Raw genomic sequence first — 25,985 nt, 5'->3', positions numbered from 1 at the left:
CACTCTGTATTATTTGTATTAGAAAGTTATTATTAAATTTGTATTAAGTTGCCTAATTCGTTCCATACCAATGGCCTTGTTAGGTAAATAGGAAGTATTGCCCTTTGGCAGAGGAAAGTGGGCATGGAGAGATGAAGTCACAGCTCAGGGGGAGCCCTCTGATAGGTTGGGGAAGCACACCTGTTGCTCCGGGCTATCCTCCTCTCCTACCATATCACACAGTGGATGCTGCTTCTGCAAGAGTCTCACTCTTCAGGCCAGCCTTTGCCTAATAGGAACTCATTTTTTAGTTCTTCTCTTGGAGCCAAACGCTCTTTTTAATTGCATTCAGTAGTCTCTTTAAGTGATTAAAAGAGCATTGGCATAAGCCTTCACTATTAGAACCTTCTTCCTAGAGGACTTTGCCAGCTACCTGGGTCTTAGAACCTTTGAGTTTATCTGCTTCCAGACTTCCCCTTTCAGTTCACCTCCCACTCTGCCATTAAAGTGTGCTTCTAAAAAGACAAAGCTGATCAGATCCCTCCTCTGCTTAAAACTCTTCTTTGCTTTTAGGAAAAGAGCTAAACTCCCTAGTCTTGCACATAAAACTCCTCACAAGCCGGTCTTTTTGGATTTCTCTAGTCTCAGCTTCTTCTGCCAAGAATTCCATCTGCACCCCCAACAGAACCTCCCCCCCGCCCCAAAATCACACAGAGAAACATCTTGCCCTTACCTTTAAGTGGAAACCAACCACCCCAAGCCATTTGTAGTCCATTGTCTCTATGCCTCTGGAATATTTTGTCCCCTCCAGATGGAAGTGCACTTTTCTTTCATCTAACTACTCTTCCTCATTTAGCTAATACCCCGGTCTGGTTGAGACACTTTTCCTCAGTATTCCCACAGCTGTCAATGCCTCGTTGTATCACAGCAGCCTCACATTGCATTGAGATTAACCGTTTCCATGTTTGTCTTACCCCGAGAGACCTAGGTTCCTTGAGGACAGACAGTGCTGTGTTTCGCTCATGTATTTATCCTGGCTGTCTAGCACAGGCTGGTGTGTATTGATGCCTGCTAAATGTTTATATGAACCATCCAGCCTTGAGGATTTGGCCTCAAAATCTAGCAGGGATAAAAAAGACTCTGAGCCTTTTTTCTTCCCCCTCTCAACTTAGGGTGGCCTTGCACAAGTGAGTGTGTCTCCTTTCTGAGATCCACCAGGGTTTATGGAGGCTGACTGCTCCCACAGTGAGGAAGGTCACTGAAACCCTTATTAACCAACCACCCCTCCCTGGAGCTGAGATCCATGTTAAGCGTGGTGCAGTGGAAAGAGCATGAGACTGGTGTGATCAGTTTGTTAAAGAGTGCAAACGTCCATTTCAGCTAGAGAACCTCTTTGGGAACTGAGTCATCACAGTTATTAAGCACACTTAAGGAAACAAGAGGATAGGCTTTCGATTCTGCTCTCCCTATCCAATCCACCTCCCTACCACCAAACAAGATGACTTGGAAGTTGGTAGGCAGGGAGGATCATGCATGTTGCTTTTTTTTAAACTTAAAAGTGCATAAAAATAATGCATATTTATTGTAGAAAGTTTGGAAAATAAAGGAAAACACACAAAATGAAAAATCATCTATATATATTATAGAGCCTGCTTTTATATCTAAATATATAGTAAATATTTTTCTATGTTGAAATACTTTTCTGTAGTCTGATTTTAATGAATATATAATATTCCAAGGGGGGAGGGGCAGTATAGGGATAGAGGATTAAGAGGTACAAACTATTATATACAAAACTACAAGGATGTATTGTACAACACAGGGAATATAGCCAGTACTTTATAACAACTATAAATGGAGCATAACCTTAAAAAGCTGTGAATCACTATATTGTACACCTGGAACTTATATTGTATATTAACTATACTTCAATAAAAAACAAATAAAAAATAAAATTTTATGCTTATAATTATAAGCTTGTGATTTTTTCTAATAATATCAAACTTTAAAAAAAATAAATTTTACACCTGAAAGTTTTAAAAAATATTCCATTATTTTGATAGTCCAAATTTGTGAACTATTATTGTACATTTAGCTTAGTTCCAAGTATTTGCAACCATGAATAAGATAAAGTACTTAAAATGCAACACAACCTTTTTCTAATTTTTAAGGCATTGCATGCTCAATACATAAGCCTTAGAAAATGTAGAGAAGAATGTAGAAGGAAACAAAGATTATCTGTAATCCCACAACCTAGAGATAACCACTATTAATTTTTCATCTTCTAATCTTTCTATGAGTGTATGATTGCATGTGATACATAATTGCGAACATTGCTTCTTTTCAATCTACATTTGACCCTTGAACAACATGGGGTTAGGGGTGCAACCCCCATCGCAAGTTGAAGATCCACATACTGCCTCAAAAACAGAGGAAATGATAACAGACTCACCCAAGGGCAGGAAGCTGCAACAGTTTGGATAGAAGCAGGGTTCAAACCCTAGTTCTTTTGATTCCACATACTATGATCAGTAATTGAATGCAAACTTTTCCCTTCAGTTAGTTAAAGATCTGTAAAATGAAAATACAGGTACTGTATTTACTGGAAAAAATTCATGTATAAATGAACCTGCACAGTTGAGTCAACTTTATATTATTTCATGGGCATTTTCCTATAGTATTACTAAAAATATTCTAAACCCTAATTTTCTGTTGCCTGGATTTATCATAATTTATTTAGCCATTCTCTTAGTACATACTTCATGTGAGTACATATGTTTCGCTATTATACACATGGTAAAGAACTTCCATTTACAATATAGTACCAAAAAATTGTTACAGCATTTAATGCTGGTGGAAATAAAGTAAAAATAATTCCTGCATACGTTTTTTTTAACCTTCATTTCTGCTTTTTTAAAAAAATTAATTAATCTTTGGCTGCGTTGGGTCTTCGTTGCTGTGCGTGGGCTTTCTCTAGTTGTGGTGAGCGGGGGCTACTCTTTGTTGTGGTGCACGGGCTTCTCATTGCAGTGGCTTCTCTTGTTGCAGAGCATGGGCTCTAGAGCACAGGCTCAGTAGTTGTGGCTCACGGGCTTAGTTGCTCTGTGGCATGTGGGATCTTCCCGGACCAGGGCTCGAACCCGTGTCCCCTGTATTGGCAGGCGGATTCTTAACCACTGTGCCACCAGGGAAGTCCCCATATTCTGCTTTTAATGGTTACTGAAAGATAATTTTCCTGCTGTCTTTCATATTATATGAGTTTAAGAATTTATGTCAGAGAAACCTGTTTCTGCCAGCTTTGCTGGCCAAGCTTCCTTTTTCTAAAAATTAGTTTTTAGGGTTTCTTTTGAGGGAGACGCACAACTGGTGGTGCTGCTGGGGACTGCTGACTTATGACTTGTTTAACCAAACACTTGACCTTCCTCTAACCTACCATACTTTAAGAGAGTTAATAACACCAATTTTAGACTTTTTCAGCATTACGGACTCCTCCTGGATTATAATAAAACATAAGCCATAAGCACAAAGATTGTTTTAAAACTAAGGAGTGGCCAAGGGGCAGGATTTTTTGTCAGGGAAACAACAGAGAGTGACTAACGGCACTTTATGTTTCAAATCTGATCACCCAGTAGTGGACGCCCACCTTCTCAGGTTGCTCAGGATTGGGTTCCTCCATCCTGTTGAAGGGCTCCGCTGAGGAAACTGCGCCAGGCTCTGGCTGTGTTCTGTGATTACGGTGCAGAGAAAAGCATGCCTTAGCTCCTTGCACGGAGGCCCAGCCATTGCTTCCCACATTTTCCAAGTTTTGTTTTTGTTGCCTCTATCAGATCATTCCTAATGCCATAATGGTTTCACATACAAATTTAAATCAGGGACCTACTTTAGTGGAAGCTATGCCTTGACTCTCTGTCCAGTGCCTGGCTTATATTAGGCAATGAATGAATGAAGGAAAGAAGGAACGAACGAACGAACTAACGAGAGCTAGCTATAAAACAAATGAGCATTGTCCCATTTTGACAATTTGAAAACACCCGATCACATGTAAAGTGTATGCGCTGTCTAGTGTGTACTTCAGTGATACTGTTCCCTGAGGAAGATTTTTTTCAGAAAAATACCTACTGGTATAGCAAGCCACATAGACCTGGATCCAGCCCTGATCTACTCTGTGGCTGTGTGAGTCTGAGCAAGTTACTTACTTTTTCTGTGCTTCAGTTTCCTCATATGTTATCTGGGGATGTAATGGTACCTACGTAATAAACTACTATGAGGAGTAAATAAACAAATGCATGTAAAGCTCCTGGCATTTGGTGTTCCAGAATAAGTGGTGGTCTCTACTGTTCTTTTTTTTAATCAGTTTGGTACATGATGAGTGGTAAAGGTACTTGGTACGAGGTGGATCTTGCAGTTGGACAGATTATACCCTGTTCAGCAGGGTAGCTGTGCCTCTGTGTGTACAAGAAATCTGCTTCCCTTGTGTTAGCCATGGAGGTTTTCTTTGGAGTAGGAGAATCTGCTGGGCAAGACAGATGCCTGTGGCAGAATGAAGCGAGGAGAAGGGTTGTTTGGCTTATACAAATTCCTGTTTTACCTTCCCTTAAAACCTCAGTCTCATTTCCAAAAACATTTTGGGAGAAACCTCTTGGTGAGAGAGTTGCTCTGTCACGAAAGGTAACTTGAGAGCAGTTTCCTGTCCACCTTTCTTGCCAGCTCTCTAGTCTCAAGATCCTGCTTTGTACCCAGAGGAGTCTTTGAACATCAGCTGTCTTGAACAATCTCTAGTCTTATCACTTATTTTAATGTTCCTTGCACAGGTCACTCTTGGATGTGGTGCTCTGGGCAATCTCACCCCAGAATGCTTCCCTTCCTTTATTTAACCTCTGACCTGTGAAAACAAGAGTTAATCAAGAGTTCTAAGGTAGCAAAGAGGAAGGGGAAGTGTTTGGTTACAAATTAAATATGAACAAGTCATAAGTCATAAATCCCCAGTAGTGCTACCAGTTGTGTCTCAAGTTGCATATGGTACAGGGTGTTTGGGTTATAAATTCAAGTTCAGGGCTCTCTGATTGCTTGGGGGTAGGTGGTTTAGTTTTCTTTTGGCCTAAAACTCTTTGCCTTCTAAAACATTACTTTTATTGGACCAGCTACATTTATATTCTACCTTCTCTCTATGTGCCCGTCTCTCCTTTTTCCTTTCTTTACCTCTCTGCTTGCTTGTGTTGATTGGTGTGCTGTCCTGTGAATTGAGACAGAACTGCTTTCCTGAAAGAAGTTAAGCATATGGAAAAAGTTGCCAAGGAAAGGCATTGAAGCATAGAGCGTAAATGGTTTTAAGAGACAGCCAGACACTTTTATAGAGAGATTTGTGATTGAATGACGTAACAGAGATCTGCAGAGATCTGGGGTGGAAATGAACTTAAATGAGTGCTATTCGTGGAAAACTGATGCCCTGTCTAATCTAGCATTTCCTTAATTGTCACCATAAGCATACATTTAAAGCTTTATGCTTTAAATTTTAAAAAAGGCAACAGTCTGTTTAAGAATCTATGACACAGGCCATTGTTTTTTTAGATAAGTTCTTAAAAATACACCTCTAAGGTAGCAGAGGCATTGGGTTTTGACACGCAGCACTGGAAACTTAAAATATCTCTTTTGCCATGCTTGATTAAAACATTTTAAATTGAGCTATTTATATTTGTGTTTCCGAATATAACATGTACGCTAATTCCTAAAGCAATAAAGAGCTGACACATGACTAGTGTCCCTGGAGCTGGCAAAGTAAGAAAATATGCTGAACTGTTGGGAGGCAGCCAAAGTTGGATTGCTCAGAACGCATCGAGCTGAGGGACCTTTGGAGGCAAGCTTTCATTTTATCAGGGCATTACAGTAAGAACTGCAAGGTAAGGATTTTAAATCCTAATCTCAGGATTGACTATTGTACTTGATCAGGTTGTACAACTGTTACTGTGTTGTATGGAGTGAGTAGGATAGAAATCACATTGGACTAGTTTTGTGTCTGAGCTGTGCTTTTAGTAACTGTGCTGTCCTAGGTAAGTTACTTCACTTCTCTGAGACTCAGTTTTCTCATCTGTAAAATGGAATGATAGTTCATCTCATAGAGTTGTTTTAAAGAATAATAGTTCAAAGCACCTATTGCTTGATAAATTTCCCACTTTTCTCCATTAGCTTCCACTTCCTAGCTCTGAAATGAGAATAATATCAAATGGTGTCTCAGTGGGATAATTAATTTTGTTGTTTACTTCTGGAAGTAGGACAGGACTTCTTGTGTAGCCATTTCTTCCTTTTGTTGTGTTTTTCATTTTCAGTAGAGACAATGTGTTTCTCTTTTAGTCTGTGAAAGCTTCTGTAAGGTGGGCCATGGTTAGACCCTCACTAACCCATTACATTATATTACAGTAGTAATTTAAACCATAAAATAAGATGCTCTGAATGGGGAAAAAACTTGCAGGTGTGTGAATACAGGAGGTGGGCTGCATCATAAACTCTCTTAGGAAAATGATGAAAGGCCTATGTGCTCATCCTCTCTGGGCTCAATGGAAAATATCTGAGAATTACACTGAATTGTCAGTGCAGGTGTCATTACTCCACAGATCTTCTGTTACCAACACTTCACTGGTGATAACAGAAAAGTGCCTCCTTGCTTTCCTCCTGAGCAATCTCCCTCAATCATAGTAATACTGTCATAGAAAAGAAGACGACACATCCGCTGTCTAAAAGCAACAATTATTGAATACCCATCAAGAGGGAAAAGAGCCTTGTTTCCAAACTCAAATCCAAGTGTATGTTTGGGTAGATTTATGTAAGCACAGATGTTTTACGGGAGCTTGTTGGTTTTTTTCCTAATGCAAATTAATATTTCTGCTCATTCAGTGCATACAACATATTTTCCTGCATAGATGTAATAGGTATCACAATGGGATATTAATTATGGACACAAGTCAGAGATTCTTGAGCTTAACCAGATGCCATAATAAATTTACAATTTGAGATCAGCAACTGTGAGCAAAGCAGAATGCTCAGATTGAGTGAGACTTGCTCTGATCTCCCAAAGGGGATTGTTCGTTTTTTCTTATTTAGGTTCCTCCAACTTTTAATCTTAATGGCAAAAGAGTACAATTTCATCAAGAAAAACCATTGTTTATTCTGTTCCAGGCTCAATGGTGGGTGCATATGTTTCCCCCTAACAACAGCCATGTGAGTGTAGATAGTATATCCCCATTTCACACGTGGGGGAGAAGAAACACAGTTCAGGCCACAGCTAGTGACAGAACAGTGGGTCTCCTGACTTTGCAGTCTGTGTAAAGTTGATCAGCGAAGTGTCATTTCCTGTGGGAAGACTTTCCAGAACCTCTCCTCTGTTCCCTCTGTGAACCTCTGTCATAGCACTGACCCAGCGCTGCCGACAGTATTTGCCAATGTGTCTGCTTCCTTCTTGAGACAGTGAGCTCTCCAAATGCTGGGTCCTGGGTCTCATTCCCCATGCACCTTGCAGAGTGCCAGGCATATATTGGATGCGGCTTAATAAATATGGAGGAATATGTGATTTCATGTATGATTGACTGCAACATTTGAAAAGTGAATGATCTGGAAATGTGTGATGTTTGGACTGTAAACGTCACCTCAATTTTAAATTCCAGAGTATGTTCATTGAAGTTTAGTGTGGTTAGCTCAGGAGGTTGTGGTATGTTTTTCTCATAGGGAGGAATGTGTGCACCTTGGTGCTAAGGCTGTAGTTTGAGAACTGTAGACTAGCACACAAGGATGGTTTTTGTTGGGCTTAAAGATGGGAATGCTTGTTGGCTGAGTGTAATGAGAGAGAAGATGAGTCTTATAGAAGGCAGTGTGGTTGGAGACTAGAGTCTTCCCACTTTCCATCTCCAATTGGGAGGGAAAGGGGAGGGCATGAGAGGTGTAGGAGTAGGAGAAAGGGAAGCTCATGTTAGAGCTATTCTCTTCAGTAAGTTTGGAGAGAAGAAAATCTTCTGAAGAGCAGGAGAGATGGATTAGAGATGGGAGAAAAAGTAAGTTTAGGGCAGACTCTGTGGGAACATGGGGCCTGATACACTAACGGATTAGAGGATTCTTGAGCAGTTTTAGAGGTTCACCTGTGCTTGAAAAATTAAGTTGCCAAACTACAATAATGAGCTTGGTTTTTGACATTTTCCCATATTACATCTTCCCACAGTACTTGAAGTAGAAACAAAAAAAGTAGATAGCAGGGTTTACTTGCATTGAAGGGATGGACAAGGAGCAAGAAATCTTAAGTTTGTGGGTACTTCTTGGTCTGCTTAGAATATTTATTTGCTCACTCTATTTTAAATTATTTGTCACTCCAGCAGTCCATTGATAGGAGTTGTTTTTGGTTCTGGATCATTTTTCTAACCAAAATGCTGCCTCCTAAATTTGGAGCCCCACCTCCTAATAAGAGTTGGTTGACTGTTTCTCTGTGGCTCTAGTGGTAATGGCCTTAGTAGAAACTATAGGGATGAGTTACATCTGTCAAGGGAAGTTCTGACTTAGTGGATGTCTAACATGTGCCAGGCACACACTAGAGATTAAACAGTCAATATACAGTCATGATCCTTGCTCTCATGGAGTTGATACTAGTCAAGAACTGAGGTGAGTCTTCATATAGGGTAAGCCCAGGACGGCCTCATATGCTGGGACTAAAATGCATTTATTTAAGTGGGACCAAAATTTTATAGTAAAAATGGGGGGCTTATTTAGAATTTTTATCTAGAAAAAATGCAACAAACTTTGAAAATCAATTCATTTTGACAAAATCTAGCTTTTATTCCAACAACACATTAATTCTTAGAATAATGAGTCAAGTGAGTTTTTTGTCGGTGGTGGTATGATTTTTCAGACATAATAACACTTCATGTTTGACTTTCATAGCATAATCATAAAAGGAGTCATTTTTCCAAAAGTTTTTGAGGACGTCATCAATTTCCCCAAGGCCTCTCTTAACCCTTTGATATTGAATTCATTTTCTTTTGATGTGCCACCATCCTTGTTTTTCTTGATTTTTCTCTTCGTCTCTTGCTACCTGGTCTAATGCTGCCAGGTCTTTATATATCAGTCACTTTTCCTTAGCTCTGAGCGGTTGTCCAGCATCTCTAACAAGGGCTTCATGAAATCCTGCATCGTTGCAAAGGTTGAGCTTTTATTTGCATTTTTTAAAATAAATTTATTTATTATTTATATTTTTGGCTGTGTTGGGTCTTTGTTACGGTGCACGGGCTTCTCATTGTCGTGGCTTTTCTTGTGCAGCACAGGCTCTAGGCACACAGGCTTTGGTAGTTGTGGCACACGGGCTCAGTAGTTGTGGCTCGTGGGCTGTAGAGTGCAGCTCAGTAGTTGGGGCGCACAGGCTTAGTTGCTCCACGGCATGTGGGATCTTCCCAGGCCAGGGCTCGAATCTGTGTCCTGACCTGCATTGGCAGGAGGATTCTTAACCACTGCGCCACCAGGGAAGTCCTTTATTTGCATTTTATTGTAGACATTTGACCAACGAGACACTGACAGAGGAGTAGGTATAGATGCTAGTCAAACTGGAAGGGCTAAGTGGGGACTTACTGGTTTAAGCGGTCATATCATTTGTGTCTTCCTCTTATAACAGGTTGTAATTTCCTGTCTGCTCTGGTGACTGCGGGGCCTGATGAATTAATTCCTATACAGAGTCCTGGAGGAACCTCTGAAGCAGACACCAGGAATGTTAGGCAGAGAGGGACAGGAAGAGTATTCCAGGCCCGGGGTTGGGTGTCTCTGTATACATCAGTTACATTAGTTAGATGGTGTGTATCTTTTTGTAGAAGAGGAAACTGAGTCTTTGAGAGATTGCTTCCCTGAGGTGTCACAACTACTAAGTATCAGAACTGAGATTCATACAAGGTTATTCGACTCAAGTCTGTGTTCTCCCGATGTCCCATGCTGCTCTGCTTGTTTAAATTTGGGGGTTGGGGGTTGGTAATATGCCAAGTAGCCTTAGCCAAGGGATGCTTTGTCATCCAATGAATCGGCAAAATCTGCTGGCAGGAAGTAGGAAAAGAAGGGATACCTCTCTTAGAGTACCTGCAATGAAGTTTTAAGGGCTTCTTAGGCAGTGGAAATCACAAAGAAAAGTTGAAAGACTGTATTGCATGTCACTCTTCTTAGCTTTAAACTCATCATTCCAAACATGAGTAGATGCACATCTGTGGCAAGCCCTCAGGGAGGTACTATTTCATTATATCTTCTAATATAATGGTGCCTGAGTGTTTAAATGTTAAACTTTTTGTTATAAAATACTTTTTCATTTCACTTTCATACTACAGCCAGGGCATTTTGTTGATCTTTTTCAAATTATGTGTATAACTAGATCATATATGTGTGTGTGTGTGTGTGTGTGTGTGTGTGTGTATATATATATATATATATTATTTTTTTTTTTTGGCTTTGTTGGGTCTTCATTGCTGTGCGCGGGCTTTCTCTAGTTGTGGCAAGCGGGGGCTACTCTTCCTTGCGGACTTCTCATTGTGGTGGCTTCTCTTGTTGTGGAGCACAGGCTCTAGGTGCGTGGGCTTCAGTAGTTGTGGCTCACGGGCTCTAGAGTGCAGGCCCAGTAGTTGTGGCGCATGGGCTTAGTTGCTCCTTGGCATGTGGGATCTTCCCAGACCAGGGACCGAACCTGTGTCCCCTCCATTGGCAGGCGGATTCTCAACCACTGCGCCACCAGGGAAGCCCATAACTAGATCATATTATCGAAGTTTTTCTTTTTAGGGTAGCAAAGTGGACAGTGGTTCTGGTAAGGCTGAGATGACCCACTGGGCTATGGTGAGGGGGAGATAATCACTTTCTGCCTGGCTCTAAATACTCATCTTCAGAATGTTGCTTCTCTTTAACTGGCCCTTTGGTTCCCCACCGATTCCAGAATAAAAGGGAGGCCCGTGCATTTGGCATATGAGAGCCCCTCCAGAGCCTGGCCCTTCTGCCCCTGCCTCATCTTTGTCCTCCTGCAGCCTGCACACCCTACTCTCTGGCTATTCCAACTGCACCAGTGGTTTGTGCCTACAAGCCCTTGCTCATGAGTTTTCCCTGCCTCTAATGCTCTTTATCCCCACCCATTCCAACCTTCTTCCCTTAGGCAGAGAACAGCCTCTTTCAAGACTTAGCTGAAGCCCAACCTTCTCTCTGTGATGCGTATTGACTCCCACTCACAGTTGCAACCAGCTCTTCTCTCCATTGCATGCCCCTCCCTATAGCCATGGTTTTAAATTTTTTATTTTATTTTCCCAACTCATGTCATTTTTCTGTATACTCTAGTTGGTCTACTGTTTATTTATTTATTTGGCTGCGCTGAGCCTTAGTTGTGGCACATGGGATCTTCTTTGCGGCATGCGAGTTTTTTTTTTTTTTTTTTGCAGCATGCGGGATCTTTGTTGTGGCATGTGGGATCTAGTTCCCTGACCAGGGATCGAACCCAGGCCCCCTGCACTGGGAGTGCAGAGTCTTAACCACCAGGGAAGTTCCTACTTATGGTAGTTTTTATGGAAGAAGAGACTCTTTAGATTCTCTCCTCCCCATTTTATTTTTAATTTTGAAACAATAACAAACATACAGAAAAGTGTGAGTATAATACAAATGCCCCATTTGGGAGATGTTGCCAAAATAATACCCAGTAACCCTCGAATACTTTAGTATGTGTTATAAAAGATTCTTTTTTTACATAGCTACATTACAATCATCAAAATCAGAAAATTAGTATTAATTTTGATGCAGTACTACCATGTAATACTTGGACCTCCCATTTGTGTGTATGTGTGTAAGTGTGAGTGTATATAAAGGATATAGTTAAGGATCGCATGTTGCATTTTGTTGTCATGTCTCTTTAGTCTTCTTATTCTGAAATAACTCCTCAGTGTTTCCTAGACTTCTATGAACTTGACACTTAGGCTATTAATTTGTAAAAGCTTCTTCAGTTTGGGTTTATCTGATGTTTCCGTAGGAATTAAGTTCTACTCTGTGGCAGGAATGTAATAGTATTCTGCGTTCTTTTCATTGCATTCTTCCAGGTGGTACACTATTTCAATTTGTCCCACTACTTGATTGAGGACATATCTCCTAGGATTCTCCATTCTTTTTCCCTTTTTAATTAAAAGGTATACTAGGAATATCCTCATCCTATCCTTACCAAAGTTTTAATTTGCTTATTTATTCCAGCATAGACTCATGATTTCCTATTTTAGTTATTATTAAATGATCTCCTTCTATCCTTATTTGTTTTGATGCTCAAATTGTCACAGATACGGTCAGTAGGAACCCATCCATACTAGCTTTTGTGTCCCATTGGTATGCCCTAAGCATATGTTGAGCACTGCCTTTTTTCTAGCACAAGGTATTTCCCAGCCCTGGCCCTGGAATCAGGCATTTCTTCCAGGAGCCCTGGTTCCTTCTAGTGGAGAATGGTACTTAGAAGCCAGGATTTGGGCATTAAGTGTGCTTATTATAATTGGGATGTCTATGCCAGGCCCTTCAGTGGCTAGAGCTAGAGAATATATGTATCTGTATGTGTATCTGTAATATCTGTAATAATGTACATACATACATTTGTATTTCTTTTATCTCTCTCCATGATTTCACATAGTTACATCTAATTCCAGTTCAGTGTGGTAGGGTTCATTCTTATTTTCTCCCTATTCATATTAGTAACTCTCTTCTCTAATAGTAATAAGCTTGGTTTTCATTATATATTTACTTACTTGATCAGTCTTGATCTATTCCCCTGTGTGTAACCAGTCTCCCTCTTTTGTAGCCCCCCTCCTCTGTGGCTGCCGTCCTCACCCCATTTGAACTCGGACTGTAGGCAAGGCAGTCACTGCTGTCTCCTACTGCCATAGACATCCTTCTCAACTGCTTGAACTCTGCCTGGCCATCCTTCATGGAAGCCCTCCTGTCCACTTAGGCTCTGGCATCCCACACTGGAATGCCTTCCAGATGCTCTTTTTTAATCCTCTTGGGTTCTAATACTACTCTAGTCAACTTGTTTCTACTGACATAGATGCTTTCGTTACCCAGTGCCAGGCCTTTCCCCTACTTATACACCCTTCTTACCCCTTTTGAGTTCTGACACTCCAAGCCAGGCTACCTCCTGTGTAGACACCCTCCTTATCCTCCTGGAGCCCTGACTTTCCCTTACCAGGGAACCCTCCTCACCCCACTTGGGCTCCAAAACTCTGTGCCAGTTTGTTCCATCTGGGGGATATCGTCCTCTCCATGCTTGTGCTGTGACGTCCTGCTCACGACTACTCTTCTCGCAGGTGGTCACCTTTCTCAACTTGGTCCGCTTCTGCCACCATTGCACCCCATCTCTCTGTCTCTCTCTCTCTCTCTGTCTCTGTCTGTCTGTCTCTCTCTCTCTCTGTCACACACACACACACACACACACACACACACACACACACACACACACACACACACACACACACACACACACACACACACACCCCTCTACCTTGCTTGGGCTCATTTAATGGCTTTGAACTGAACTATTAGCAAGTGAAGTGGGAGAGCTTTTTAAAATTTGTAATGGTTTTCTATTTTAGTACTTAAGACACTGGAGTGGAATCCCATCATATACACACTATTCCAGGTCACTCGTACATGTGTGGGAATGATTATACTGAAAGGCCATTCAGTGGAGTGAGATTAGAAAAGTGAGTCATCTATCTATCCTCTGTTGGACTCAGTTCCTAAGTTCACCTGGAGGGTAAGCAGCTCACCAAGCTGACAGATTTGAACAGAGGCAGTTTTCATTCAATAGGTCCCCCATACTTGGGCCATCTGCTTTGTTTCTATACAAACCAAGTCTGCTGTACATTGGAGTCATCTTAAGGGAATTTTACAGGTGATTTTGACTGTGAGCCATTTGACTCTATGTGCAATCTCTGGGACCTGCCCCTGCACTTCACACAAAGGCTTGTGATAGCCCACGCTAGTGAGTGTAGCAATGTGTGTAGCAATACTTGAGTGCTGCCTGAGCTCTTCTCAAGTTTAAGAATTTATATTGCCTCACACAAAACAAAAGCCTCTTCATTTGACTGTCAGGTCAGGGAGTAAGGACAGACCCTGGGACAAAGTTACCTGACCTATGATTTGGCAAGAGAAGCTTGGATCAAGGCCGGTGCCTGGGAAGCAGACTTTTCCCATTTTGGCTTTTTCCCATCAAGGCTCTGCTGATTGGGTCATGATAATGCTCATTTTGGTTTAATAATTTGATCCAAAAGCCTACGCTAAAGAAAACACTTGGGGAAGAGTTCCAACCCCCCACCTAAACTATTACTCCTTGTTGTATATGTCTTTTTCCCACGTAGGACTGTGGCCTTCTTGAGTGCAGGGACGCTTTGTGATTGGGATTTTGGGCCCCAGCCTTGGACTGAGCCCACCACATGTTGATGCTTTGCATTGCAAACTCGAGCAGTTGCATTAAGGTAGCAAGTGGAGCAGGCGCCGTCCTTTAGCCGTCCCGGGAGGAGCAGTGTAATGGAGTGTTTGTTTCCTGTCTCTGGATTGGGAAGTAGTGTTTACTCCATGCTGACAGACAAGTACAAAATGGAGTGGAGGGTCTCCATATCCTCACCTGCACCCTCGCAGGCAGCGTGAAGCTGTTGTGTCCGCACTAATGAAGCAGTACAGGAAACGCCACTGGATAAAGTTCAGCTGTGAACCCTGGCCTCCCAACAGGGGAAAAGAGGGATCCTTTGAAGAAGACAGCTGGGTTTTGGTTTCAAGACCTTAACACTGCCATCACTAGATATTCATCTGTCAGTGCACAGGGGACAACATGTGGGGAACAGTTGTGTCCAGTCAGGCTGAAGGAAGAAAGAGATGGCTGATTTCCAGGGTAACTACAAAACCGCCCATGGCTGAGGGCTCTGCTTAGCGTAGCCAAAAAGAATCGATTTGGTGAGGTCGAGGCTGAGTGTGAGAACCTGGGCACAGTCTGCTGTTGGCTGGGTGGCCGTACCATGTCAACCTCCTGCATCCTCACAGCCCGGCAGGACGCGGAGGTGTGAGGTTCTGGGCCCAAACTATGTTGGTCAGTTGAACCTAGTGGCCAGAACTGCTTCCTGTATACCGCAGTCCTAAGTTATCAGAGAAGCCAGCCTGTCCCAAGTCACTTGATCAGGACTTCCTAAAATAACTTCAGCTTTTCTCTCATTTACTTGAAGCCATGGTTTCCTTACAAGAAAATATTTTCTCTTCTTGCTTCCCCTCGACCCCTTCCTGCTGGATTTAACTAGTGGTATTTTTTTCTTTCAGGGAAAAAAAAAAGATATTTGTAATCCTTGGTTGAATTTGTTTGCTACCAGTCCTCTAATCTGGGCAGGAGTTTTCTTCTGAGGGGATTTATTGTTCCTTCTATAATGGCTTTTAACTCAGCCGAGGTTTATTTAACAGAATAGGAAGGGAGAAACTTATCTCCTCCCTAATCCCTCTTGAATGTTTACATTACTTTGCCAGAGTAAATGCTGTGTAAAGTGGCAGCAGTCATTTGCTCTGTAATAATCAATATGCAGCTGCCAGAGCTGATTGAAACATATTAACATAAGTGATAATACTGTCATAGAAGTGAAAAGTTAAGTTGCTTATCAGTATATTGTGATAAGCTACTTAAATTTTACAGTAGCATGTGCTGGCTTCGGACAGACGTTAATGACAGAGAACTGTGCGCTTTATCTGTCCTCTCTATTGCCTCTCACTTCATTTATTACCCTCAACGGTACAGCTGGTAATCTGTCCAGGGCGCTGATTTCCCTCTGCTTGGCAGGATGGAGTCAGTGCTCCACTCTATCAGTAACGGATACTGTTAGCACAGCAGGGCAGATGTGAGCAGGTCGGCAGGCGCTTGGGATGACGCTCTTCCCACATGAGTATTTGATATTGCTTTGGAAAAGTTTCTTATGGAGAACAAAGCCATTTAAATTTTAAGTGAAAAAACTTCTTGGGAGTAGGGGTATGTTTCAACAATAATTCTATAGCAACAATGCGCCTTCGTTGTTAGTCTTTGGTTTTGTTTGTTCTATCAACACTGAGCACTGAGGGTCTGCTAGGCTCCATGCTTGGTCCTAGGAAGACAAAGTAAAGAAAGATGTGATCCTTCCTCTTCGTCATGCTCAGTCTGCTGGGAAGACAGACACGCCATTGAGGGCCACATGGTGTGTGGACTGTTCTAACAGGAGTTTGCACGTGACAGGGCAGCACAGAAAAAAGGGAGTTAGGGCATGAGAGGCGGGGATGGGGAGGGGTTGGGGAACTGTTAGGAGGATGAGTAGAAATCAGCTAGACTAGATCATGAAGGTCAGAGGGAGAAAAGTGCCGAGTGTATGCAGTGCAAGCTCTGGCAGGCTTGAGGATGCCTGGACATTCCTCGGAACGTGGCTGCAGTGAGAGGAGTATGTATGTGGGGCTGCAGGGCGAGGACAGCCGGAGACACAGTCAAGGACCTGACAGAGGAGCCTTGAACACTGTCCTAAGAAGTCCCGTAGTGATGGGGCACCACTGCAGGAATTTAATCCAATGTGCCGCTTAGATTCGCACTTTAGAAAGACCATTCTATGAGCCACACAGAGGGTGGAGTAAGGTCAGGACCAGGCTGTCATCAGAGTTAAGGGACATGATGGTCAGAACCCGGTGGAGGGCAGGGTGGGGTGCAGAGTTAGAGCTCTTTCTGCAGTAAGTACAGGGAAGGGTGCATTGTAATAGAAGGTTTAATGAGTGGCTACAGGCTCATGGGGCCTTTGGGACACCTTGCACATGGCAGCAGTGGACGTGCTGTGTGTGCGTGTGGCTGTGTGTGTCCAATCATGAGAAACTTGAACAGAAGCTTTCCTGGAAGGGGTGGGTGTGGGGCCTGGGGGGCTATTCAGAGATGGTTCCTGATTGCAGAGTCTGCTTTGAATTTCTTCTCTGTGAACCTGTTCTAGCTCTGAGGCATGGGAATAATTTATAATGGACATTCAATCTTCTGCCTTACACAGGCAATTTTTTAAAATCTCAGAAATAATTAACATTTTACCAGTCTGCGTTTCCAGCACAGCCTACGACAGGAAGGCTCTTCACGATGTAGAGAGAAACCGAAATGTACCATCTTGAATTAGCTCCTGGTTAAAGTTTTTGACCTGCGTACTAATATTCCATGTGTTTCCTCTTCTTCCCCCAGCTATCTCCCCTGGTTCGAAGTATTTTATAAGCTGCTTAACATCTTGGCAGATTACAGGACAAAAGGACAGGTATTTGCCTTTTATTTTATTCTTTTTAACAACTAAACTTTAACTTTCATGCCTTGTATTTCACTAAAACATTTACTAAAAAAGTAATGCATTCCCGTTACAGAAAATTTGGGAAATTCAGAAAGCAGTAGGAAGGAAGAGAAAAATCACTCCTAATACGTGTCCCTCCCCTGCCCCCTCCCCCCCACCAAATAAATATTGCTAGCATTTTGGGATGTTTTCTTCCTTTACCTTTTGAATTAAATAAGTAATAAATAGACCCTTCGCATTCGGAGTTAATAGTCACCATCTTACATTCCCAAGCAGCTCCACAAGTTCATCGTATGTATTAAATAATAATTTTGCTGAGGCACAAATTTGAATTGCTGGGATTTGTGAGTAAAACACTTAACTGGCAAGTGACCTAACCAGCTGTCCCACTTCCCATTTCAGTAGGGCTTTCTTGTGCTTTTACAGTAATTTTTTTAAGGGTCTGAAAATCACTTTAAAAGTTCAGCTCTACCTCACTGTACTTTTGGAAGAAATGGTATGTTGAAGTACCCTCCATGGGCGTCAAGGGGCAACTGGATCTGTATTTAGACTTTTCACGCCCACAGTTTTTAGGTACCGTAATAATAGAAGCATTTCCCCCATGCTAATAAAAACGTTGTAAATCTTTTTCACAGCTGCATACCATGTACCTTGGTTTACTGAGACATTTCGTATTACTGGAAATTTTCATTATTTGGGATTTTTTTTCACTATTATAAGTGTAGCTATTAGCATCTTTGAGCATAAAACATTTTCTTCATTTTGGAATGTTTCCTTAAGAAGAGAATCTCAGATGGGCCATTTTAAGGTTAGTGGACATAAACATTTCAAAAACATTTGCCAAACTGCTTTCCAAAAGAATTGTACTGTTTTCTTAAAAGATAGATACCCTTTACTGGCAATGTACAAGAGTGCCCGGGTCACCATACTCTCACCAGTATCATTTGTTGAATTCATTGTGTTCTTGACAAGTGAACAGTTCTCATTGTTTTAATTGCATTTCTTTGATTATTAGTAAGTTGAATATTTGTCCATATATCTAACTTCTTATATTTTCCTTTTTTGTAAATGGCCTAAGATTTTTAATTAAAGAGATATATTATTATTAACTGTTAGAGAATTTTTTTCATCATATTTTCTACAGAACATTAGTTCTAAGAAATGCTCCACTCAAAAAGGGTTACCAGGGCTTCCCTGGTGGCACAGTGGTTGAGAGTCCGCCTGCCAATGCAGGGGACACGGGTTCGTGCCCCGGTCAGGGAAGATCCCACCTGCCGCGGAGCGGCTGGGCCCGTGAGCCATGGCCACTGAGCCTGCGCGTCCGGAGCCTGTGCTCCGCAATGGGAGAGGCCACAACAGTGAGAGGCCTGCGCACCGCAAAAAAAAAAAAAAAAAGGGTTACTATAGTTGAGTGATATTGGGTCAGGGAAAGGGAAAGCTGTGTCTCATCTTTGTCTCCTTAAGATTCATGTAATATAGGCTCTGAAAAGTCCTACAGTGGAGAAATCTGTGTCACCCAAATATTCCCAACTTATTTGGCCCCATATGCTTTTAATTCCATGACAAGTATTAACATTCTGAGATGCCAGTGTTTCCTGGAACACACTTTGGGAAATGCTAATTTTGGAGAAAAGGTGGAAATTGTGTGAATAATGGATAAATCTTTAAGTTAGATTGACTTACTGGCAAATGTATTCCAGAGACCACAGTAAATGGGAGGAATAACTAATAGAAATGGCTCCCTAGATCACTACACTCACTCTGAAAGGATGCTTAGATATCAGGGAGTTCTGTCCTAAAAGAAGTGATGTACTCTTTGATGAATGAGTTAAGAGGCCACCTTGGGTCTGTTCATTGATTGCTGATTCACAGTTCACTTTTGTCAAACATTCAGTTTTTCATTCAAAATGAAAAGAGGTCTTTAGTAAATAAAATTATATAGCATGTAGGCTCTTAACAGTCTTAGAATTGGAAGTTAACTCACATTTTTTTCCTCCCATATATAAGCTCCAGTCAGTTAAAAAAAAAAAAAAAACTTACTAGACTTTGGAAAACATGTCTTGGGATACAGGAAAGATTGGGTAGGTACAAACTATGCATAGGAGAGATAGGATTATTACCCTGTAAAATTGGTGTATCCATCCTCTGCGCTGTTGCCCCAGATAAGGACCCTGCCTGTTGGAGTGTTAAAGACTGAGATTAGTGATGTGTTTTAGTGAAGTCTGTTTCCCTTATACAAAGGATTCTTTTTATTAAATTTCTTCTGGTTAAAGGAATTATGACACACATGATAGGTAGTCTGCCTACAACTGGCTTAATTGTTTGCAAGGTGTGGGTTATCAGATTAGAACATGAGGAAAGAGCTTTCATTAAAAAAAACAGAATCCCTTCCCCAAGTCCAGAAGTCATTGGGAAAGTTGGGCAGGGTAGGTAGGCTTCAGCTGGAGGTGTGGGGAGTGACCATGATGGCTCAGCGTGGAGTGCCTGAGCCTAAGCTACATTATGAGAGTGTCTGTTTAATTCACTGACACAACAGGGTTATCAGGCCCTGAGTAGGGCAATGATGGCATCCCTGTGGAAGGGATGGCAGAGGGTGAGGAGGGCATCTAAGCCAGAGAGCAACCTGGCTGAGGGTGTTGGAGGCTGAGGAGTGAGGCATTTATTTTTGTGGAACAGTGGTGTCAGTGGCTTGGCATCATCTGGGCACCAGATATCAGAACTTCAGTGGGATCTAGAGGAGCCCTGTGGGAAAGAGGACAGCAGCAGTGGCCCAGCACTAGGGTGTTGGAGCCTGGGGTGAGGAGGGCATTTTTTATTGGTGGGAGGTCTGAGGGAGGGAGGCAGACATTGGTGGCCTAGCATTGGCTGTCAATGTTCGAGCAGGGCAAGGAGGGCATCTAGATGGAGAGGGAGGTAGGGGCAGTGAAAAAAGATTGCTTACATACAAGCAAGTAAATATATTAAGAAAACAGGGGCAGGATTTTTCACTTTTGTTAGATTATTGTTACAAATATGTAAAGGGAGGAAACTAGAATGATTCCCATGTTGGATTAGAATTAGAGCCATGGGTATGAACCCATGGCTTTCAACATATGTGATATAGAAAACAGAGATGTAACTGTGTATTGTAGGTCTGTGTGTGTGTGTGTGTGTGTGTGTGTGTGTGTGTGTGTGAGTGATATATTCCCTGTCTCTATCCACGGAAAGGGTCTGGGGTCAACTATACACAAGTAGCAATGAGCACACCAAAGTGCCCAAATCTTGGTTTCTAAATTCATTTCCTACTAAAAGGAGCCAGGACTCCCTGAAGAAATGTCTAGTTCCAGAGCTGAGGCAGGGAAAAGTATGAGTCTGTAATATCTTTTTGTGCCAAAAGTAATGTGGTGCTCAAAACATGTTGGAGAGAGGGGAGGAATCAAGATAGCGCAAGAGGAGGACGTAGATTCACCTCTTCTCATAAGGACATCAAGAATACATCTACAAATGGAGCAGTTCTCACAGAGCACCTGCTGAACACTAGTGGAAGACTTCGGACACCTAAAAGGACCAGAAAAATCCCCACGCAACCGGGTAGGACCAAAGAAAGAAAAAAAGAAAAGAGGGAACAGAAAGGGACCAGCACCCCTGGTGGGGAGCTGAAGGTGAGGAGAGGTTCCTGCACTCAGAGAGACCCCCTCAGGGAGGTAAATCAGCTGGGACAGAGAAGGAGCTTCAGGGCATCGGAGGGGAATGCAGCAACCGGTCTGTGGAAGGCAGGAGAGAGTAAGATGTGCCTGCGTGGTCTGTGCTGCAGCGCTGCGCACCCCAGCCTGAGTCGTGTGTCTCCTGGTATGGAGGGGTGCTGGGTGCTGGAAAGTGGGGTTTGGAGAGCGGACCCACGGAGGGAACAGCTGTGGTCTGTGAAGAGACAGCCTGAAGGGACGAGAGTAAGGAACTCCACAACCGGGCAAGTTTGCGGAAGCCCAGGCCACCGTAGAAGCAAGGCGCCATTGTTGAGTGGTGCACAAGGGGCGGGGCGGCCAGGGCAACCCCCTTCCCCACCCATCGGCCCCTGCCTCCACAGGCACTGGGAGGGTCACTCATCTGAGCAGGATTGCCCTTGCTTCAAGCCAAGGCCTCCTCTGCCTGCGCAGGCTCCGGGATCCTGAGCGCTGCCCCCACCAAAGCCTCCTCGGGAATCAGCCCTGGGCGCCCCAGCCTGAGACAGGAATCGGCCAAGGCAGGCAGGGGCTGAGTGCTGAAGCGTGGGGTTGGGAGAGCGGACCCAGGGTGAGAACGGGTATTGGCTGCGTGGAGACAGGCGGAAGGGACTGGAGTGAGGAGCTCAGCTGTGTGGAGACAACCTGAGGGGGTGGCAGTGAGGGGCTCCGCGGCCAGGAGCACTTCTGGAGGAAGAGTGGGCTGCCTTGGAAGCGAGGCGCCATTGTTGAGTGGCACACGATGGGCGGCGCCGCCATCTTCGGACTCTCTCGCCACACGGCAGCCCCTGCCTCTGCAAGAACTGGGAGGGACTCCCACCGGAGCAAGCACGCCCCAGTCTGTTGCAACTTCCTGCCAGTGCCGCCCCTGCAGGCACTAGAAGAGGATCCCATTGGAGGAAGCGCATGCACCCCACTTGTGGCCGCTTTATCCCTCCGCGGCCTGAGCCAAGCAAGTGTGCCTCAGTCAGCCGCCGCTTTTTCCCCCCCTCACCTGGGCGAGGGCCAGATGCCTCAGGGTAGCCCACATGCAGAGGCACAGGTGGGACCAAAACCAAAGCTGACTCCCAGGGGCTGTGCAGCGAAGGCAGAGAAACAGAAATCTCTCTCTGCAAGTGCGCAAGCTGCAGATTAAATCCCCACGATCGGTTTGGTATACCCTGCGTCTGTGGAATATCTGAAGGGACAACGAGTGCTCCCACAACTAAGACTGGTGTAGCTTTAGCAGCTGTGGACTTTGGGGGCAAGTACACGCGGGAGTTGGACCAGGTCAGAGTCTCAGCTGCCCCCACTGTGCCCAGAGCGGGCCCAGAGACCTGCCTAAAGGTATTGGAGGGCCTCCTGGAGAGGCGCGGGGTGCTGTGGCTCACTGTGGGGGCAAAGACACTGACCGCGGAGGCCCCAGGAAAATATGTGGTTTTGGTTTCATTTTGTTCTGTTATTTTATTTATTTTTATTTTTATCTTTTTAACATCTTTATTGGAGTATAACTGCTTTACAGTGGTGTGTTAGTTTCTGCTTTATAACAAAGTGTATCAGCTATACTTATATCCCCATATCTCCTCCCTCTTGTGTCTCCCTCTCACCCTCCCTATCCCACACCTCCAGGTGGTCGCAAAGCACCTAGCTGATCTCCCTGTGCTATGCGGCTGCTTCCCACTGGCTATCTATTTTACATTTGGTAGTGTATATATGTCCATGCCACTCTCTCACTTTATCCCAGCTTACCCTTCCCCCTCCCCGTGTCCTCAAGTCCATTCTCTAGTAGGTCTGCATCTTTATTCTTGTCCTGCCCCTAGATTAGTCAGAACTTTTTTTTTTTTTAGATTCCATTTATATGTGTTAGCATACGGTATTTGTTTTTCTCTTTTTGACTTACTTCACCCTGTCTGACAGACACTAGGTCCATCCACCTCACTACAGATAACTCAATTTTGTTTCTTTTTATGGCTGAGTAATATTCCACTGTATATATGTGCCAAATCCATTCATCTGTCGGTGGACAGTTAGGTTGCTTCCATGTCCTGGCTGTTGTAAATAGAGCTGCAGTGAACATTGTGGTACATGACTCTTTTTGAATTATGGTTTTCTCAGGGTATATGCCCAGTAGTGGGATTGATGGGTCATATGGTAGTTCTATTTTTAGTTTTTTAAGGAACCTCCATATTGTTCTCCATAGTGGCAGTATCAGTGTACATTCCCACCAACAGTGCAGGAGGGTTCCCTTTTCTCCACACCCTCTCCAGCATTTATTGTTTGTAGATTTTTTGTTGATGGCCATTCTGACTGGTGTGAGGTGATACCTCATTGTGGTTTTGATTTGTGATGATTAGTGTCTGTTTAATTCACTGTTTAAATCACTAATGATTAGTGATGTTGAGCATCCTTTCATGTGTTTAATTCACTGTTTAAATCACTAATGATTAGTGATGTTGAGCATCCTTTCATGTGTTTGTTGGCAATCTGTATGTCTTCTTTGGAAAAATGTCTATTTAGGTCTTCTGCCCATTTTTGGATTAGGTTGTTTGTTTTTTTTGATATTGAGCTGCATGAGCTGCTTGTAAATTTGGAGATTAATCCTTTGTCAGTTGCTTCATTTGCAAATATTTTCTCCCATTCTGAGGGCTGTCTTTTCGTCTTGTTTATGGTTTCCTGTGCTGTGCAAAAAGCTTTTAAGTTTCATTAGGTCCCATTTGTTTATTTTTGTTTTTATTTCCATTTCTCTAGGAGGTGGGTCAAAAAAGATCTTGCTGTGATTTATGTCATAGCGTGTTCTGCCTATGTTTTCCTCCAAGAGTTTTATAGTGTCTGGCTTTACATTTAGGTCTTTAATCCATTTTGAGTTTATCTTTGTGTATGGTGTTACGGAGTGTTCTGATTTCATTCTTTTACATGTAGCTGTCCAGTTTTCCCAGCACCACTTACTGAAGAGGCTGTCTTTTCTCCATGGTATATTTTTGCCTCCTTTATCAAAAATAAGGTGACCATATGTGCGTGGTTTTATTTCTGGGCTTTCTATCCTGTTCCATTGATCTATATTTCTGTTTTTGTGCCAGTACCATACTGTCTTGATTACTGTAGCTTTGTAGTATAGTCTGAAGTCAGGGAGCCTGATTCCTCCAGCTCCATTTTTCTTTCTCAAGACTGCTTTGGCTATTCGGGGTCTTTTGTGTTTCCATACAAATTGTGAAATTTTTTGTTCTAGTTCTGTGAAAAATGCCATTGGTAGTTTGATAGGGATTGCATTGAATCTGTAGATTGCTTTGGGTAGTAGAGTCATTTTCGCAATGTTGATTCTTGCAATCCAAGAACATGGTGTATCTCTCCATCTGTTTGTATTATCTTTAATTTCTTTCATTAGTGTCTTACAGTTTTCTGCATACAGTTCTTTTGTCTCCTTAGGTAGGTTTATTCCTGGTATTTTATTCTTTTTGTTGCAGTGGTAAATGGAATTGTTTCCTTAATTTCTCTTTCAGATTTTTCATCATTAGTGTATAAGAATGCCAGAGATTTCTGTGCATTAATTTTGTATCCTGTTACTTTACCAAATTCATTGATTAGCTCTAGTAGTTTTCTGGTGGCATCTTTAGGATTCTCTATGTATAGTATCATGTCATCTGCAAACAGTGATAGCTTTACCTTCTTTTCCGATTTGGATTCCTTTTATTTGTTTTTCTTCTCTGATTGCTGTGGCAAAAACTTCTAAAACTATGTTGAATAATATGGTGAGAGTGGACAACCTTGTCTTGTTTCTGAGGAAATGGTTTCAGTTTTTCACCGTTGAGGACGATGTTGGCTGTGGGTTTGTCATATATGGCCTTTATTATGTTGAGATGAGTTCCCTCTGTGCCTACTTTCTGGAGGGTTTTTATCATAAATTGGTGTTGAATTTTGTCGAAAGCTTTTTCTCCATCTATTGAGATGATCATATGGTTTTTCTCCTTCAATTTGTTAATATGGTTTATCACATTGCTTGATTTGCATATATTGAAGAATCCTTTCATTCCTGGGATAAACTCCACTTGATCACGGATTATGATCCTTTTAATGTGCTCTTGGATTCTGTTTGCTAGTATTTTGTTGAGGATTTTTGCATCTATGTTTATCAGTGGTATTGGCCTGTAGTTTTCTTTCTTTGTGACATCTTTGCCTGGTTTTGGTATCAGGGTGATGGTGGCCTCGTAGAATGAGTTTGGGAGTGCTCCTCCCTCTACTATATTTTGGAAGAGTTTGAGAAGAATGGGTGTTAGCTCTTCTCTAAAGGTTTGATAGAATTCGCCTGTGAAGCCATCTGGTCCTGGGCTTTTGTTTGTTGGAAGATTTTTAATCACAGTCTCAATTTCAGTGCTTGTGATTGGTCTGTTCACATTTTCTATTTCTTACTGGTTCAGTCTCAGAAGGTTGTGCTTTTCTAAGAATTTGTCCATTTCTTCCACGTTCTCCATTTTATTGGCATATAGTTGCGTGTAGTAATCGCTCATGATCCTTTGTATTTCTGCAGTGTCAGTTGTTACTTTTCCTTCTTCATTTCTAATTCTATTGATTTGAGTCTTCTCCCTTTTTTTCTTGATGAGTCTGGCTAATGGTTTATCAATTTTGTTTATCTTCTCAAAGAACCATCTTTTAGTTTTATTGATCTTTGCTATTGTTTCCTTCATTTCTTTTTCATTTATTTCTGATCTGATTTTTATGATCTCTTTCCTTCTACTAACTTTGGGGTTTTTTCTTCTTTCTCTGATTGCTTTAGGTTTAAGGTTAGGTTGTTTATTTGAGAGGTTTCTTGTTTCTTGAGGTAGGATTATATTGCTATAAACTTCCCTCTTAGAACTGCTTTTGCTGCATCCCATAGGTTTTGGGTCATCATGTTTCCACTGTCATTTGTTTCTAGGTATTTTTTGATTTCCTCTTTGATTTCTTCAGTGATCTCTTGGTTATTTAGTAGTGTATTGTTTAGCCTCCATGTATTTGTATTTTTTACAGATTTCTTTTT

The 25,985-nt window shown here is 42.4% G+C and overlaps 1 protein-coding gene across 6 annotated transcripts in view; it reads left to right on the top strand.

Moving 5' to 3' along the window:
• The window catches only part of DENND1A (DENN domain containing 1A), a 494,445-nt gene that overhangs the window by 198,334 nt on the left and 270,126 nt on the right, over window positions 1–25,985 (top strand). For all 6 annotated transcript variants that reach the window (XM_079927842.1, XM_079927841.1, XM_079927840.1 and 3 more), the window contains one exon: window positions 17,198–17,267. In XM_079927842.1, coding sequence (XP_079783968.1) covers window positions 17,198–17,267 — 70 coding nt within the window. The remainder of the gene's footprint in view (window positions 1–17,197; window positions 17,268–25,985) is intronic.

This window comes from Stenella coeruleoalba (genome assembly GCF_951394435.1).
Source record: "Stenella coeruleoalba genome assembly, chromosome: 7".
NCBI classification, from domain to species: Eukaryota; Metazoa; Chordata; class Mammalia; order Artiodactyla; family Delphinidae; genus Stenella; species Stenella coeruleoalba.
Note: the sequence above shows the minus strand (reverse complement) of the source record. Positions and strands in the feature narration are given on the sequence as shown.